At 35.6% G+C, this 18912-nt stretch overlaps 2 protein-coding genes across 2 annotated transcripts in view; one reads left to right on the forward strand and one right to left on the reverse strand.

Annotated features, from left to right (window-relative positions):
* LOC311094453 (ovomucoid-like) overlaps positions 1 to 18912 on the forward strand; it is a 100976-nt gene that overhangs the window by 20987 nt on the left and 61077 nt on the right. The window lies entirely within an intron of this gene.
* On the reverse strand, positions 6441 to 10030 carry LOC311094548 (zinc-binding protein A33-like). The gene is made up of 6 exons (XM_084132582.1): positions 9423 to 10030; positions 8186 to 8281; positions 7843 to 8073; positions 7703 to 7725; positions 7503 to 7621; positions 6441 to 7133 (listed from the first exon to the last, which is right to left on the reverse strand). Exons 1-6 carry the CDS (start codon positions 9816 to 9818, stop codon positions 6589 to 6591), a joined length of 1410 nt encoding a protein of 469 aa, XP_083988708.1. The 5' UTR covers positions 9819 to 10030; the 3' UTR covers positions 6441 to 6588.

An 18912-nucleotide genomic window follows, 5' to 3' on the forward strand; every position in this document is an offset into this window, starting at 1 on the left:
ACCAGCTTTATAACGTTACTGACCCTCGTTTGTAAAGCAGTCTGGTGAAATGATTCGCGCAAACATGAAAGCATTGCTGTTGATCGTGGGGAATATTCCCTTCGAAAACAAACTCAGCCACTGCGTCTTCAGCGGTTCGGATTTAGGAACATCAAAATGATGCTGTGTTCCTTATTACACCCAAGAACAGATCACCACAATCGCTTAGACGCCATCAGACAGTGCTCCAGCATATCAACAATGACCGCGCCGGTCCGTGCTGACTTTGATTGACAGCTCGCTCAGGAGCGAGGGCGGGTCTGTGTTGAAATGCTGCTGTCAATCAACAATCGTGGGAGGGGCGTCCAACCAACGGCTTGATTTAGGAGATGGGAAAACATATAAGAAGATTATAAAAAAACACGGGAAGGATTTTTATCATTTTATGATGGTTGTGTACAGGCACTGCCAACACACATTTCAGTATAATCAACTTGTAAAAGTGCATGTACCATTATATGACCCCTTTAATAAATTGTTTTGCTCACATCAGGTGCACAGTGGTTAAAGACTCCATGTGTTTCAGAGAAGACAGCTGTCTATACCCTCACCAGTCAGCACTTACACTGCAGTACACACTACGGTGTTCAACACCTGTTATAGATGAGTAAACGCATGAATAAATCATTTACAACACTTTCTGCATCCCCTAATCTAAAGTGTAAACTATTCATCACTTGTAAATGTGTTACACTTACCTGTAAATTATCTGTACATGTATTTAAGGCATTTACAACACTTTTTGCACCCTCTAATTGCTACATACATACAACAACAAAAAAAAACATTTATTAAACATTTATGAAACGCATATTCATGTTTTGTAAATGATTAGTTAATCATTTACTAATCAATTGTAAATGACTTGTAACAGAATTTACAAAACACATAAAATGTTAGTATATCACTTGCTAATCATTTATGAATGTTTTGTAAATGATTAGTTCATCATTACCACTTATAAATGACTTACAACTGAACGTTATTATAAAGTGTTACCGAATAAGGAAGAAGGAAGGGTTGGTGCTAGACAGTCTTTTGACCGTGAAAAGGATCGAATTCATGTTATTGGACGTGAAAAAGTTTATAATCGTTTTTTTTTTTTGTGTGTGTGTGTTTTATTTCTCTTAAAATGTAACCTGACAAAGAAAAAGTAAAGTTTACAAGACAAATGATGGATTCACGCGTCAAATCCTTTGTGCTACACCCTTGTGGAAATGGTGAAGAACGAAAAACGTCTTAGATCGCCATTACAATAATATTACAGATGAATACATTTTTAACTTAAATTAATTATTTAATTAAGTTGATTTGTGGCCCATCTGTAAGATTATACAGCAGATTTGTTTATTTTGTTATCCTTTTTTGTGTTGTAGTGAAGAGTTTTGCTCCTCATGCTAATCAAACACACCTAACCGAGATGTTCAGGGTTACTTGTAAACTACAGGAATGAATGTGTGGATTTTGAAATAAACTGCTTCTTATGAGTGATTATAATCAAGGTATTAATCAATATTTTTCCTTCTAAATATCACATGAGTTGAATGACTTCTCTAAGCTTATGAGATTGTACTTTGTTATAGAAGTTACCAGTGTGATTACTGAAATGATCTTTTCATGTATTCTCTAAAGTCTGTATTAAAGGGACACCAGGCAAGTCTGAGTGTTTTTTCTCTACGAAGCCCCCCCTAGTGTCTGGTAGTAAATGCTTTCAAACACTCTGTCGTAAAAACGAACTGTTGTCCCTCGCCACGAGCAACCCAGCTGAGCAGAGGAACCGGCTATTTCAAAACCAGTTATGTCTACCGACGCAAGTAAAGCAATATTTTCTTTCCAACTGATGGCGATTTTTATTTGTATTTTTTTATTGTGTTGTCATGCATACTATTATTTTTACCGGGAACGAACGATATGAACGAGGCGAACTACTGCTTTGGTGTTTGTTTGTTTTTGGGAGAATGGGCATGAGCATAAATATATATATATATCTCGGAGGCTAATATTTGTCTAAAGTTATATTAGTAAGGTCTATAAGTTAATCTGGTACTGTAGAATGACGGTTTACCTTTGCTTGTCTAAGAAAACATCAGAACGTTTTTTCTAGCTCGATCATGATATGTGCAACATGTTTATTGCCTATTATCAGACGCGTTGACTTAGTGACATAAAATAAAAGTGTAAGTTACACAAATAAAACCGACAGAGGAACGGCCAAACAACTACAGAAATCAAACGTGTTTGCTAATGACAATGCTAACATCAAAGTTATAGTATCTAGCGTACTAGTAAGCCCGTAACAGACAGCGATCATAATAAAAACCTTTACAGACAATAGCAAACATCCTGAGGTCGCAATTACTTGAAATTTAAATATTAAACACAATTTATTCCAAAGATACTTACAAGTGCAACAGCAGGATCAGCATCTGTTTTGCAGGCTTCTGTTTCTCTCAGTTCTCCCCATTCTGAAAAAGCCGGTCCGATATTTACTCGAGTCCGACTTGCTCGGTCAGTCTCCCGTTTCCTCTTTCATTGGTCCTCCGACAAAGATTTCCTAGCTTTCTGCATCTTTTTTACAGCCTCAGCCATAACTCAATCTATCGTTGCCCTTTGCTTATAGCTAGCCGGTGCTTGAATGGGGGCGTGTACGTGTGCAGTGCCGTCAAGCAATTCGTTACATCGCGAGATCTGATATCACGCGATACTTCCTGACGCCGACCCGCCGGCCCAAAGTTGCAAGTGAGTTTTTTCCGCTCTCGGGCACCAGGGGGGTGCGAAACCACCACCATTCAACTCGAAATAAGTAATATAACCATTCCACTGACTCCGAAGCTGCTCAGTTAAGGTTAAAAAGTTACCTAGAGCACCTTTAAATATCTGAGCGGTGACTGAAGCTGATGTCAGGAATGCAGGAACAGTGCTTGCTCATTTAGCCCAGCTTCCCAAAAAGAAGTATGGACTTCTTTAACATGTGTCAATACATCCATCTGCTTTTCTAGGGTACCCTGACGACTATAAGTCACAGGGTCATTGAAGTCTAGGGTTTAAGGGACCATTTCTTTGTTAAAGCTTTACTAAACTGCGTTATATTAAAGTGTAGCTCTCCTTGAGAGAAAGAACGCATTATCTTGATGTCTTGAGATGACTCTCCTGTTTATAGTTAGAGCCTGGCCAAATCCAACCTTGGAAAAGCTGTGTGTCGGTGTGTGTGTTAGTCTTCTTGGTTACAGGTTAAGAAACCACTGGCATTATTGGAGATTGACTGAGTTGTTGTTCGGGACATGTTGACGCACAGAAACCCAAATCTGCGATCTGGGGGCTGTTCCATAAAAGCCGCTTAGAAAAGCGGGGATTAAACTCCAAAACCGGACTTGAATGAGCCTAACAAATAAGTTGGGGCTAAAGTGGTTCCATAAAAGGTAATTGAAGTTCACGCAATCTCACTAATTTGATCCAGGTTTATCTAGTCTAGATAATTGCGTGTGCACGCGTTTCTGAAGCAGCTCTAGAGGTCGATCGTGGATCAAATCGATCCACCATCAAACAGCGTATATTTTGTGCTGTTTTATGCGTTTGTGACATGTCTCCCTCCCCCCCCCCCCCCAGTGCAAAACTTACATTTAACAGTTATATTCTCCATCTGTAAATGTTAGAAAGTTGAGCAAATGTATCCATTTTACTGCTAATCTTCATATTGAACGAGCACTGCTGCGCGCATGCGCGCCAAATAGCAGCGCAATAATTCTGACTAAAATATACATTTTGCTTGGAAAATTAATATGCGATACTTTATAACACTAGAAATATCTTCTAATTATAATAATTTATCTTTAGGATGTTGGATAAGTTGCAGTGAACTTCTAGTGAACAGAAGTACTTCAGTGAACAGAAAAGTAGCCTAATTCAGGGAAGATTTTTTTTTTAAGAAACTAAATATATAAAGATACAAAATATAGTTTTGGGTATAGGACCTATGCTACTTTATAAAGATGACATATACTTATTTAGAATGCTGAGAATTACAGCTTTTAATGCAATAATTTTTTGGATAAAGCAAGAATCCCCAGTTTTAAATGAGTGGTTAGATTTAGTTTCTAGAATTATTTTTTATATATTATACATATAATATAATATATTCTTAATGTACTTTACATTATGGAGAGGATAACATGAAATTAAGAGCAAATGTATACATTTTGAAAAGATATGTGCAACTCTAAAATCAAAGAATATTCCATAAAAGAAAGGAATATATATTATTAGTCTACATTAACTACATTTTTATATAACCCTCCCTTTTATTTCTAGGCTAGTTATTTGTTATTTTATTTATTTGCTTATTTTATATTGAATATTTGATATTCAAATAATATTACTTGAATAACTATTAGGAATTATGTGTCATTATAAGAGTTTGATATAAATATGTGAATGTTAAATTTTTATTAATATTTATTTATTGTTTTTTGTCTTTTCCCTCTTAAATCATATGTAAAAGTGTCTAACTATGTTCTTCTTGGTTATTGTTCTAATCATGTGTGTTGGTGGGTATTATCACAAAAGAAAAAAGTAGAAGGAAAAATAAGGAATATTTATTGGGGGAAATATGTCTTTAAAGGAACTGTCAATTTGTATAATTGTGTTAAATGTGTTTGAATTGAAAGACATAATAAAGTACATAATATATATATATATATATATATATTTATATATATGTGTGTGTGTGTGTGTGTGTGTGCTAAAATATTTGTTATTTGGACATTAGATGTGCCTTATTTAGAGTTTTAAACCTACAAGTGTATTTTTATGATATATTCAAATGTAGGCTAATATACTGTCAATTACTAAGCTCAGATTCATCTTACCAGTTCAAATTCATACTGTGCTTTTGTAATTATTTATTTTTAATTTTGTGATTTTAACTTCTGCTTTACAAAGCTTTTTTTTTAGATTGTGTTCTAATGTTCTTCTAATAATCATAAACATGTACTACAGCTGTCAAACAAACCAGAGAGAAATGTATTCATAAGTCTATATTGTCTAATGTATCATTGTAGCCTTATTTAAGTTGATATTTAAGTTATTTAAGTTTCTGTATACTGTGTATTTATGTTTGGACTAATAATGGTTAATAAAGTCCAATAATGGTATGAGAGAGTGTCAGTGGTAATATCATTGTGTTCTTGTCAGTCAGAGTTAGAGGATCTGTGTAACAACTGAGGCTTAGCCTGACAGTTAGCCTGCCCTGGACCAGGCTAGTTTCCCAGCATAAGTTGCCAGGGTAACTGAGTTTGAACTTTTTTAAGTTTGATTTATGAAACCGAATCTACCAAAAATAAGCCTGACTAACCGAAATAAGCCTGGCTTATACTCTAATCTTGGTTTATGGAACAGCCCCCTGGATGGTCATGACGTGCCTAAAATTACTATGTTTATCTTTTTCTTAGCCAATGAGAATCATTCAACCTGAAGCAAGGACATAACTTAGACCTTGGTGAAGGGTAAAACTGCAGTGTGTGTGTGTTTTGTGTGTGTGTGTGTGTGGTATGATCATTGTAACTGTAAGCGGATTGGCCTACGAACTTGAGTCTTGAAGCTGACTTCTGCCTGATGAAACTACAAACCATCTTCAGTAAAACTTTTCTTTAATTTATTATAATTCTGACTCGGGGTCTTTATTCATCATATCTGGTTCTGTTCTTTGACTGTAAAACCCCTTACAGTGTGTTTGAGCTGAACTCTGCAGAAAGTTAGTTCTTCAGGAGTTGAACAACCCTGATTATTATTAGACTGTGTGTTGAATCATGGGTTTGACAAAATCACTTTTAACACTTAAATGTCCTCATATCAAGTTCCTTATCAGTTTTCCTTTGACTCAGGGCTGTTGATTTACAGTTGACTCTTGATATGAGAAGCGTATCATCATAACCAGTGAGCAACTGCACATCTGCATTACTAGTTTTTTTACTATTATTTTTAGTTTTTTTTAATATCGTCTCTAATATGCACAAGCAGAAAACACGAAAAAAGCGAGTATTAGCTTTATAGACCAAACCTGTAAAAAAAAAAAAAAAAACGCTATCTTGTAAAAAATAAATAAAAAATTAGTAAAAAAAAGTACATGTAAGCCTTGCCAACAGAACAAAAGTCTATTAACAAAGACTGCATCATTTTATAGTTAAATGGCCCTGAGATAAAAAGAAATGGACAGTTTTAATGGGTTTCAATGGGGACATTTTTGTCCTTAAGGTCCTGAGTGTAAATATTTTGTGTACCCAGTGATTTATGAAAGGAAATGAGGGTGAAATAAGAAAAATCCAATAAAAATACACACTTGTACCAAATTTGATGCAGTTGGCATTAACAATGAATGATTAAAAAAAAATTGAAACCTGAAAGAGACAAACATGTCCTTAAGGAAACACAAGGGTTAAAGGTTGACTTTAAATTTAGCATTTAATTGTGATTGATCAATGAGACCCTTTGATTACAGAGTTATTATTGAAACATAATTTGCAAAACTGTATTAATCTAGAAGCAGAATCAGATTTAACTGTGATTTTCTGCTGTAATAAACAGTTTAACTGGTAAGATCCTCAGAGGAGGAGTTGTGCAGAAATTACATAAGAATGGAAAGACAGTCTCTGTGAAGGATGTCCTGAATCTGCACAGACAGTCTTTAGTTACAGGATCAGAGAATGACACTGTTCCTCTGTCATAGTCCAGCTGAACTCTCACACGCTGAAGCTTCTGTTTAACAGTGAAGACAGTGTAGGGTTGCTCTGGGGATTTTGAGATGTATTTGCTGTCCATGTACCCCACACACCAGACATTAGACTTAGAGAAAGCCTCTCCCTTCCTTTGGTTTGATGCTGTTGTTATTCCAAGAACCCAGTATGTATTGTCTCCAACCTCCACATCCCAGCAGTGTGTTCCTGAGTTAAAGCCCTCAGATCCCAGGACACATGCACACCTGTCAAACCTCTCTGGATTATCAGGAAGTGTTTTATATACATCACTGAGCGACACACTGGTCAGATCAGCAGAGAGTGTGAGACGAGGACCTGCTGTGTTTGGATCCAGAGTCAACGGAGCTGCAAAGAGAATAACATCAGATTACAGGATGAAATATGATGTATTAGAAATGTAAAGGTAAAACATTTTTCTTTTGTTGAAAGAGATCATAAATCATAACAATGGTCTCTCAGTTACTGTCAGAATGGATTGAGGCTTCAGGTTTAATATCAGTATTCAATAAACACTATTGTCTCCTAATACATAAACATAAACCATGAGGAATAGACTTTTCATTATGAGTTCGCTGTACGATCTGATGATTTTCTGAAATACAGTTCAGATTCACTTTGTAGTGATTATTAAATATATGTCTATCAAATGTTGATGTTGTGTGTGTTTATATGTGAACTATCTTCTGCACTGGTGTCAAATCTGCTGAGACTCACTGTGTTGGACAGTTTCCAGCATCTTCTTCCAGACTCTGAACGGCAGGTTACCCAGATAACGCGACACATGAATCAAAGCTCCAGAACTCATCCGTGGATCCGGCTGTGAGATCTGGACTCTGAGGAACATTCAGGAGTCAGAACTGCAGTGAATTTGAGTTCAGATCCACTGAGAGAAGAGATACGAGCAGCTCACTCACCTTTCCATCGAGGCCTTAAAGTTCTGGAAAATATAGAGTTTGAAAACATTTTAATATCTTATCAAACACTCTCACTGTCAATGAGTCTCTCTATACAAGTTGTTTTCTGCACAAAGAATGAAGCCAGATTGATTTGTCACCTTTAGAAACGAGACGTCATTGTCTTTCATCATCTCCTCCATGTCTCTGATTGTGTGTGAAAGAGCTGAGATGTGTGTGTTCATCTCCTCCAGCTTCTCCTTCATCCTCTGCTTCTTCTGCTCCTCTTCCTCTCTCAGTGCAGTGATTGTAGCTTCTTCTTCGTCTCTGAGAAACTGATGAAGCTTCTCAAACTCTTCTTTAATCTGACGCTCTGTGTGCTCAACTTGAGACTGAAATCAAATCACATTCACTTCAGTCAGCGCTGTATGAACACACACTCCACTAATGTCAATAATAAACTCTGTGTGTGAATGTTGAGTATTTAACTCTTTATATCCTCACCTTGATGTGTTCAATAGTTTTATCACACTTTTTCTTCATTTCTTCTCCATGTTTGAGCTTGTCTTGTAAGGACGTCAGTGCTGTATTAAATTCCTCCTACAGGTTAAGATGAAAATCTGTGAAACTTGTGCAGCTCTAAGAGGTTTAAACATTGTATGTTTTTATTGTTATATTATTTATATGTTGAATGGGTCATTCTCATGGAAGCATTTGTGTCTGAATATTATGAGATTTAGTTTGAGTAAAAATAAATACTGGTCTATTGTATACACAAATAAACGCCTGAATTTATTTACAATTAAATAAAAAAATGTATTATGTGTGTTTCTGGCTCCAAACTGATGCTAAATTAAGTTGAGATTGTTAATTTGTCTATACCATATAGAATAGATATAAATTTAGGTATGTTGCAAATTAGCGACAACAGGCATTTAGGGTAATTTTTTTTACAAAATGGTAAAATTAATATAACACATTTTCCCATCTCAGGTATGTAGATTTTATTCATGGCACAAAGTTGTTAGAACTTATAAACTTGAATTGACAAATTAATGAATCTTGACAACAGCAAGAAACAAAACACTCTCCTACTCCCTAACATTGACAGTAGTTTTTATACATTCCATGTTACACTCTGTTTAACTCTTTCCTTGTTTCTCCAGTGCATACATTATATATTCTTATAGTGTTATATCATAACATGCTATTTTTTTTTATTTTTTGTTGCCTGAAACCATCTAAATACAGCATTATTATATGTAGCCATTATAGCACAATCCAGCCGTTATGGACCAATGTCGCGAATTTGCTACAAACAGAAATCTACAAAGTACGTAAAAAATATTCGTCACATGAAGTCTATATGAATAAAATAGCTATAGAAGCAATCAATAAGCTGGTACATATTTTTATCTTAGCACAACTTAACTCATTTTGGGCAATTTCTCCACATTTGCGCCCTTGATATGCAGATTTTGCAAACCAAAATATTAGCTTCCGTGAACCGGATGTAGTTCCCACTCCGACCGCTCCTACGAGAAACCAGTGCGTGCAAAAGGTTCCTAGGTATGTATCAAATGTGCACAAACAGGCATTGGGGGAAAACACACGCTATCTCGCCTGCAGTCTGAATGGAAGGGGTTTGTTGCAAATTCGCGACAGTGGGCGTTAAGGGGATAATACTGTTTCTATGTATATCACTGTATTTAACATTTGAAATGAGAGACATTTGTCTCACCTTGTAAGATGAAATCACTTCACTGATGGGTCTGAATGTGTGATTGGTGTGTTTCTCTGAGTCTCTGCACACTAAACACACAGGCTGTTTGTCCTCCAGACAGAAGAGTTTGAGTTTCTCACTGTGTAAACTGCAGATCTCCTCAGATCCTGATGAACGCTTCTCATTTCCCTCCTTTATCAATGAATCACACAAGTTTTTTAACGCTAGACTAACTGGAGGATCTTGTTTAGATGATCTTCTCCTGCAGACAGGACACTCCTGAGTTTCCTTAGTTTTCCAGAACTGTTGTAGACACTCTTTACAAATACTGTGACTACAGGACAGAAGAACAGGAGTCTTGAAGATTTCATAGCAAACAGGACAAGAAAGCTCTTCCACAGATTTTGGATCCATTTCCTCGTCTTGTAAAAGATCCAATAATCTACAATTTACTTTCACTTTCTGAACTTTGGTTTAAAGAGTAAACAACTATTACAATCAAAATCTAATCTAGGTTCATTCAGAAATACACAAAAGCCCTAATATAATGTGTCCTCCTCTGTTCTTCACGACTCGTTTTAGCTTTCAGTAAAAGTGAAAGGCAGAAATAATGACTAGTCACTTCCTGGAAGGTTTTGTAAGAGGGTGGAGTTTCTGACGACCTTTTGGAGCTTCTGGGACTGGTTGCATAAACCACTGAAACTAGTAAGTTAGTCTTTTTTTTTTCTTTAAAACGATTCATAACTTTTTTAAGTCAGTTATATAAAAATTTGATTCCAAAAAAAATAAGACTGATTGTCCCTTCTAGTGGGTCATATAAGACTGTCACATCCACCAGCTGGAGTGCCCATGATCTCCACTAGGGGGAAACACCTCCCGACTCTCGCCATCTTATCATGGACTACATTTCCCATAACCCACTGCCTGGACCCATTATGCTTGCTTACATTCTGCTGTCTCACAATACCTTGTTAATATTGCCTATATAAGCCCTGTGTGTGCTGTCATTCCTTGCAAAAGTTTTGGATGTTGTTACTCTGCATTTCTAAGTGTTATCCTGGTTTCATGTGTCTTGTTTTTTTTATTTTATTCTCTGCCTGTTTTCTGGATTCCCTTTTTGCCTGTGTTTTCTGTAGTGATGGTGAAGTGAAGCATTATGAACCAGCGAAGCTTTCAACACAATTGTATCAGAAAAAAGTTCATTACACAAAGCTTTTCAAATCAGAGCTTGACGAGGACCTCTGCTGGTGAAAGTGAGGCAAAATGTTTCACATCCAAACGCATTAATCTTGAAAGCAAACATGAATGAATGGATGGATGAATAAATTAATTAATCAATATATTAAATAGCCTACATGACAACAATCTGTTCCATTGCATACTCATAGTAACTCAAAACAATAAAGATAACATTTTGTATCCTGGATGTGGACATTTTTCCTGTTTGTAAACCAACAAAACTCATGAATAGAGGGAGTAAATAAATGCAGGTGCATGCACACAAAGACACACACTTTCACATCTTATACATCTTATAGGGGTTGTTTACACCTGGCCACTTCATGCGTTTTCTCAGATCGGATAGCTATCTGATTTATCAAAACGATTCCATTTACACATCACATAAATGTGTTTTTGCGAAACGGATTTAAATCCGATCTTCAATCCCCGCGCTATATGCAGATTTAATGGAGTGCACGTCACCGAAAGCAACAGATATGAGCTGCATTTTATTGATCATCAGCTAAAATTTCAAAATCAAAGACCGCAATAAGAGAGAGCGGCAACAGCCCTGGTAAGATCATTTCGTTTCTTTACTTTTAATGATGATGATTGTGTGTTAAGCTTCTCACTTTCACTTTGATTATAGTTTGCACGTTGGCTTAATGAATAGATGCTCAGCTTCTCATCTGCGGTCACGGTGTCATATCTGGCTATAATATTACATATAGCCTATAACACGCTCTCACACGTTTATTTTTTTTACCATTTTTGGGAGGAGTACAATTTACATATGTGGTTTCAACAACCAGATGCATTTACACTTGTCCAGTTTCGTCTGGAGTGCGTCTCAGACCTCCTCCTGAAGTGGTTTGAGCGATCGGATTCAAATCTGAGACTTCACAATTTCCCCCCAAAAATCTGAGATTTTCCATTTAACTTCATATGTGTTGTATTAAGGAGACATTAGGCTGTTAGAAATGCATATTGGTCAAGCTCCAGCACTTTTTATAAATTAACTGCAAGCTGACAATATACGAGCAAACCATAAAATATGTCCACCCTGTCATGGACAAATTCATAGTAGATTAAATACATTTTCATTGCATAGTGATTATAAAATGTAGATCTGTGGAAAGATAATGTGTCCCTTTCCCAACAAAACATTTTAGTTAATGTTAAAAGTATTTTGATAATAATGAAGTTACTGCTTAAATATGTATTGCCCAATAAAATATGCGATAGTTGCACATTCTATTCTAAATAAAATCTAACAACAAAGATATTTAGTCAAACTTTAAAACAATACTAACCTGCCCTCATTTGTTTATTAAGAAATCACACACAAGGTTTTGTTAACTTGTTAAAATAATTTATTTTCATCATAAAAGTTTTAAATGACAGGGTGGACAACAAAGTGACAGGGTGGAACTTGGCATGACAGGGTGGACAGATGCTTTAATGGGTGAACTAGAACGGGGGAACATTAGAAAAACAACAGGAACTTCAAGAAACCCTTAACCAATATAGAAGAAGGAGGGGCCTGGCTCAGGCTGATTTTCAGGAGTTGCAAATGTCCACCCTGTCATGAACCATGTCCACCCTGTCAAGGAACAGGGTGGACATTTTTTGGCTAAAGTTAGTATTTAATGAGCACATGGTGTACAGCAGTTAGCAAAGTGATTCACTGTTGAAGCTGACTGTGCACTGTTTAAAATACATATTTAGAATTTCTGAAAAGTTTTTATATTAATTAATATTTCACAATGACAGGGTGGACATGTTAAGCTTGACAACAGGCAACTACAAACACAATATGATGAAAATTAGGAAATATAAGTGTAGATACTTACTGTGTGTGTTACAGATATTTTAACCTCCACTGAAGAAAGAACAAATGGGGGAGATGATGTCACTGAGTACATCAGTTGGTTTCTTAAAGGGGCGTTTACCCCATAATGACAGGGTGGACAGCAATTTCAGGGACACATGCAAACTGCTTAATATTATTATGAAGATAAAATATAAATAACCAGAATGACTTGTTTTATTAAACAGCTTGCTGAGGACAATAAATACATTCAAAAAGTATTTTAATTTTATGTAATTTAACCACTTTTTACACTCACTGAATTTAGCTGAGCAGCGTGTGGGACATGCCAAAATCACATGCATCCAATCAAAGAAAATGGTATAAAATCAGAAAAACACATTTCAAGAGACGTATCATTGTTCTTGTATGTGTGTAAGTGCTTGGCCATTTATAATAAAACCTCAGAATTTCATTATTTTGCATTATGTTCATGATGACTGAGCGATTCTGATGAGGACACCAAAGGCACTTTATAGTGATATTGACCCATCAGAGAGCCTCAACAAGCCCAAACAATTTGCTTGGATAATGAGGAGTAGAGCTTAGATCGGGCCCAAAAAATCAAGCCTGACCCTACCTGAGCCCGTTAATTGTGTCCGAGCCCGGCCCAATTTAGACCCAATCATTTTTAATACGTGGGCCGTTATAACCAGGGGCGGCGCCAGAGAATTTTTTAACGTGCTGAGGGGGTGCTATATATATAATATATAAATACTTTTAATAAATGAGCAAAAATTGGCCACTTAATATTTAATATTCAATCATTTTAATGATCACAATTAAAGTATTAATTTTATTAAATTGAACAAGCACAACATTCGGCATTCAATCAAATATTATTAAAGATTTATTATTATTAATAATGTTATTTCAACACAATATCTCGTTATTTCGACATCATATGTGTGCCGAGTGTGCGTGCAATAAGCAAGATGTGCATTTGTAAATCCAGTGACACGCGTGCCGTGCATTGATTTTTATTAATAAACTATAGTGTTTTCTGCAGTGTCTGCTGCAAAGATGAAGTTGACGATCGCCATCTCCGTAGTGAACACGCCTATAGCCTGGAGAGAAATGCACATCTTGGATTACATAATCAGAGAGTAGCCTATTTCTTTTCATTTTTAATTGTTTCGTTTAAAGACATTTAAAGCTTTCTTTAGATAGGCTATATTTCTTATGTCTGAGCTTCGGTTAATTTATGATGAGATGCGCTCACGTGCAATGCCAAAGTGTGTCCACGGCGCACCGGTGCCTATGTCATGATTTATATTGTCTGCTATGCTTCTTATTTATTAAATCCAGGCAATTGGTTGATGAAAAATGTATTAAAATTAAATTACAATTTATTCAAAACGAAATTCACTTTAAAGAAAGGCTTTCTACAAAAAACTTAATGAAGAAAATTAAGTTTAATCATGTCTGACCCATTAACAAAATCATGTCTGACCCCACTCTATGTCTCCCGATGCATCCTATCATGGTGTTCACTTTTCATAATCAACATACAGTACCAGTCAAAAGTTTGGAAACGTTACTATTTTTAATGTTTTTGAAATAAGTCTCTTATGCTCATCAAGCCTGCAGTTAAAAAAACAAAAAACTGTAATATTATGAAATATTATTACAATTTAAAATAATGGTTCTCTTTTTTAATATATTTTAAAATGTAATTTATTTTTGTGATGCAAAGCTGAATTTTCATCAGCAAGTACTCCAGTCTTTGGTGTCTTATGATCCTTCAGAAATCAGTTCAACAATATGTAAATACTATATTTTTCAGTAAATAGATTCAACGTATTTCTGTTGAAGATTTGCATTACATTGGGTTTATAATATTGATAATTTTGATACTTAAGGCAAGATAATATTATTGAGTTTACAGTAGCCTGGTTTAAAGTGAAAGTGTTTATTAACGCTGATTAAGATAAATGACCTTTCAATTGATGCACTTATAGTATTGATAGCCATTTAAAAAGGGTAGAATATTAATGTAACTTTAAAAGTTCATGCTTATTTAACCAAGCACTTGAGATAGCTGCATACAATTAGTGTTTTACTGTCATTTAGTTATAAAGACACTGTATTGCCATTTTGCATTAAGTTAAAAGCTACCATTAAGGTAAATGCTAACAAATAAGTAATAATTAGGGAATTACATTAGAGCATTAATTAATATTAGAGGGAGATATCTCTCGCTACATAGGAATTCGGGGCACGCACTCCACACTAATAGCTAGACACGCTAGGGGGCGCTACATGTTTATGTACAGCTCAAATAGAAATAAAATATTAATGATTCAGTTATTAATGGGTTTTACATGCTTGTCATGGGCGTTTGAACATTACTGTAGTGCTAATATTGTGTTAAGTTAATAGGATTATTTAACATTTAGTCTGGTCAACACTACTATGAACATAAAACAGTGTGACAATAACTTTTTTTGGTGAACTTATAAGTGCAAATATCCCGTCCCATTTTAACAACCTTAATTAACATAAAATTATATTTAGCCACCAAAGACAAAATTAGCTTAAAAAGCTCATCAAAAGCTCCAAGTGAAGTAGTTGCTTGACAGGGTATGAGATTCCTGTCGACCACAATGTAGAACTGAAGCACTTTTGCTTTGGTTTGTCCAGTGGCCAGAAGATTGGACTGCCTGTCTTCTGTAGGCACTTGGACTGATTAATAACAATATAACAATTACTTAAATGCCATAAATTCTAGCATACATTTAACATCGGAACATAAATTTACCACAAATTAAGACTCTTAAGAGCAAATTACATCTTTGAAACAAAGAAAACCCCTACGTGCTTTAGAGTTATAACAGTTCACTATTCTTATGGTTTGGTTTACAGTTAGGATATTTACTATGCTCAAGAAAAACTCCAGAACATAAGCTAAGCTTTTCAGGAGGCGATCAGCAGCATCTCTCACACTGATCTTGCTCTCTTCCTTCCAGAGGAATTTTTCTAGAGAACTGTCAAGATCTTTTACCTTAATTACTGTTGTCTCCTTAATCACATTATCCTTGAAGGAGGTATTCCACTTCTCTAAAATATCGGGATGCTGTTTCCAGGCCAAACATCAAAGCACAGTATTTTTGGATCTGAAGAAAAAAACGTGTTTACAGTACCAAATAATGACATCAGAAATTAGCACTGGTAACATTTGAGCACATAAAGTGTCAGAAGAAAACAAAACCAAATCAAATATTTTACTTTCAAGTTTCAAATGCTTTTGCTGTAAAACAATAACTTTACTACTACCCAAAAATCATAAAGACATCAAAGTACTTTGTGCATTTACTTTATAATATAGCTTCATTTACAGACTTGCCTTCAGTGACAAACTCCAAAAGGCCTGGTTCTGGTTATTTTCTAGTGTCCATTGTGTTCTTGCCTTTACTGTCCAACCTGTAAAAGGTAAGCAAACTTGAATGACATTTTATACAAACAAAAATTACACATAAGTACAAATAGGCCTACATAAGATACAAATTCAAACAGAAAACTAATACAAATTTATTTTGTCACCAAATGCATGAGAACATTCCAGTGTGGGCACAGGCGTCGGTTTATGTTTTTGCCAGTGGGTGCTTATCCTCCATAGGAAAACACACAGACTCAATATAATCAGGTCATTTTGTGTTTTACCTCAGATTCTGTTTAATACCAACACACATATTACAGCAAGAACAACCATGTGCCTATGTCAATTGTCAAAACAATTAAAACTTTATATTCACACATAAGCACTAAATATTGTTACAGATTTACAATAATAACTATAAAGCTAGAACTAAGTTGTACAGAAATAATCTCTCACGTCAGGTCACTCACTAATGCACGTCTGCTCAACTAATACTAATACAAAATAAGACCAAAAATTGTCAAAAGCAAAACCTGTTTACCCGTTCTTGAGTTGCTATCTGTCGGCTGATACAGCGCTTCCCTCCAGCACTTATTGCTAGAGCACGTATTTGCGTGTCTCACGAAGAGATGCACGATTGGAGCGCTGTACAGACTGATCGGTGCATGTTATGAAAGTGCCACGAGAACGCTGCTAGAATATTTGTTTATTACTTTATTTATTTATTTATTTATTTATTTTTTCCCAAATGGGTAACACTTTATAATAACGTTCAGTTGTAAGTCATTTATAAGTGGTTAGTTAATGATGAACTTATCATTTACAAAACATTCATAAATGATTAGCAAGTGATGTATTAACATTTTATGTATGTTTTGTAAATTCCGTTACAAGTCATTTACAAGTGATTAGTAAATGATTAACTAATTATTTACAAAACATGACTATACGTTCATAAATGTTTAATACATTATGGGGTTTTTTTTGTATGTATGTAGCAATTAGAGGGTGCTGAAAGTGTTGTAAATGCCTTGTATACACGTACAGATCATTTGTAACAGGTAAGTAACAGTGTTTAACACAATGATTTGTAAACGCATGAATAAATCATTTACAACACTTTCTGCATCCCCTAATCTAAAGTGTAAACTATTCATCACTTGTAAATGTCTTACACTTCATTCATAGATTACCACTTCAAGAATCAGTAAGGCATAAGATCAACAAATCGTATCTACGAATGATGTGTAACACACTTACAAGTGAAGAATAGTTTACACTTTAGATTAGGGGATGCAGAAAGTGTTGTAAATGATTTATTCATGCGTTTACACATCATCTATAACAGAAGTTGAACACCGTAGTGTGTACTGCAGTGTAAGTGCTGACTGGTGAGGGTATAGACAGCTGTCTTCTCTGAAACACATGGAGTCTTCAACCACTGTGCACCTGATGTGAGCAAAACATACAAAAAAAATGTATTAAACAGTTATGAAACGCATAGTCATGTTTTGTAAATTATTAGTTAATCATTAACTAATCAAATGTAAATGACTTATAACTGAATCTACAAAACATACATAAAATAATGAACATATCACTTATTAATCATTTATGAATGCATAGTCATGTTTCGTAAATGATTAGTTAATCATTTACTAATCACTTGTAAATGACTTGTAACGGAATTTACAAAACATACATAAAATGTTAATACATCACTTGCTAATCATTTATGAATGTTTTGTAAATGATTAGTTCATCATTAACAAACCACTTATAAATGACTTACAACTGAACGTTATTATAAAGTGTTACCAAGCAAGGATTTCAGTTTTATTACTATTTAAGAAATCCAAGTCCATCCAGCATTTAAAGTTTTGGAGACATGCAATCAGATTAGACACAGAACAGTTGTTGTTTTTAACAGGAAGATAAAGCTGAGTGTCGTCTGCATAGAAATCGTGGGTTTCTGAATAATACAAGCATATACAGTGAGGAAAATAAGTATTTGAACACCCTGCTATTTTGCAAGTTCTCCCACTTGGAAATCATGGAGGGGTCTGAAACTGTCATCGTAGGTGCATGTCCACTGTGAGAGACATAATCTAAAAAACAAAATCCAGAAATCACAATGTATGATTTTTTAACTATTTATTTGTATGATACAGCTGCAAATAAGTATTTGAACACCTGTCTATCAGCTAGAATTCTGACCCTCAAAGACCTGTTAGTCTGCCTTTGAAATGTCCACCTCCACTCCATTTATTATCCTAAATTAGATGCACCTGTTTGAGGTCGTTAGCTGCATAAAGACACCTGTCCACCCTATACAATCAGTAAGAATCCAACTACTAACATGGCCAAGACCAAAGAGCCGTCCAAAGACACTAGAGACAAAATTGTACACCTCCACAAGGCTGGAAAGGGCTACGGGGAAATTGCCAAGCAGCTTGGTGAAAAAAGGTCCACTGTTGGAGCAATCATTAGAAAATGGAAGAAGCTAAACATGACTGTCAATCTCCCTCGGACTGGGGCTCCATGCAAGATCTCACCTCGTGGGGTCTCAATGATCCTAAGAAAGGTGAGAAATCAGCCCAGAACTACACGGGAGGAGCTGGTCAATGACCTGAAAAGAGCTGGGACCACCGTTTCCAAGGTTACTGTTGGTAATACACTAAGACGTCATGGTTTGAAATCATGCATGGCACGGAAGGTTCCCCTGCTTAAACCAGCACATGTCAAGGCCCATCTTAAGTTTGCCAATGACCATTTGGATGATCCAGAGGAGTCATGGGAGAAAGTCATGTGGTCAGATGAGACCAAAATAAAACTTTTTGGTCATAATTCCACTAAACGTGTTTGGAGGAAGAAGAATGATGAGTACCATCCCAAGAACACCATCCCTACTGTGAAGCATGGGGGTGGTAGCATCATGCTTTGGGGGTGTTTTTCTGCACATGGGACAGGGCGACTGCACTGTATTAAGGAGAGGATGACCGGGGTCATGTATTGCGAGATTTTGGGGAACAACCTCC

Source organism: Abramis brama, assembly GCF_963993115.1.
Source record: "Abramis brama genome assembly, chromosome: 13".
In the NCBI taxonomy this organism is placed as follows: domain Eukaryota; kingdom Metazoa; phylum Chordata; class Actinopteri; order Cypriniformes; family Leuciscidae; genus Abramis; species Abramis brama.

What these genes read in the sequence shown, in the direction of transcription:
- LOC311094548 (XM_084132582.1), bottom strand. Translation starts at nt 9,818, where the DNA reads ATGGATCCAAAATCTGTGGAAGAGCTTTCTTGTCCTGTTTGCTATGAA. An exon ending in AAGTGATTTCATCTTACAAG is followed by an intron (nt 8,282 to 9,422) that starts GTGAGACAAATG and finishes CTTAACCTGTAG; the next exon opens with GAGGAATTTAATACAGCACT. An exon ending in GCTGGAAACTGTCCAACACA is followed by an intron (nt 7,134 to 7,502) that starts GTGAGTCTCAGC and finishes TTCTCTTTGCAG; the next exon opens with CTCCGTTGACTCTGGATCCA.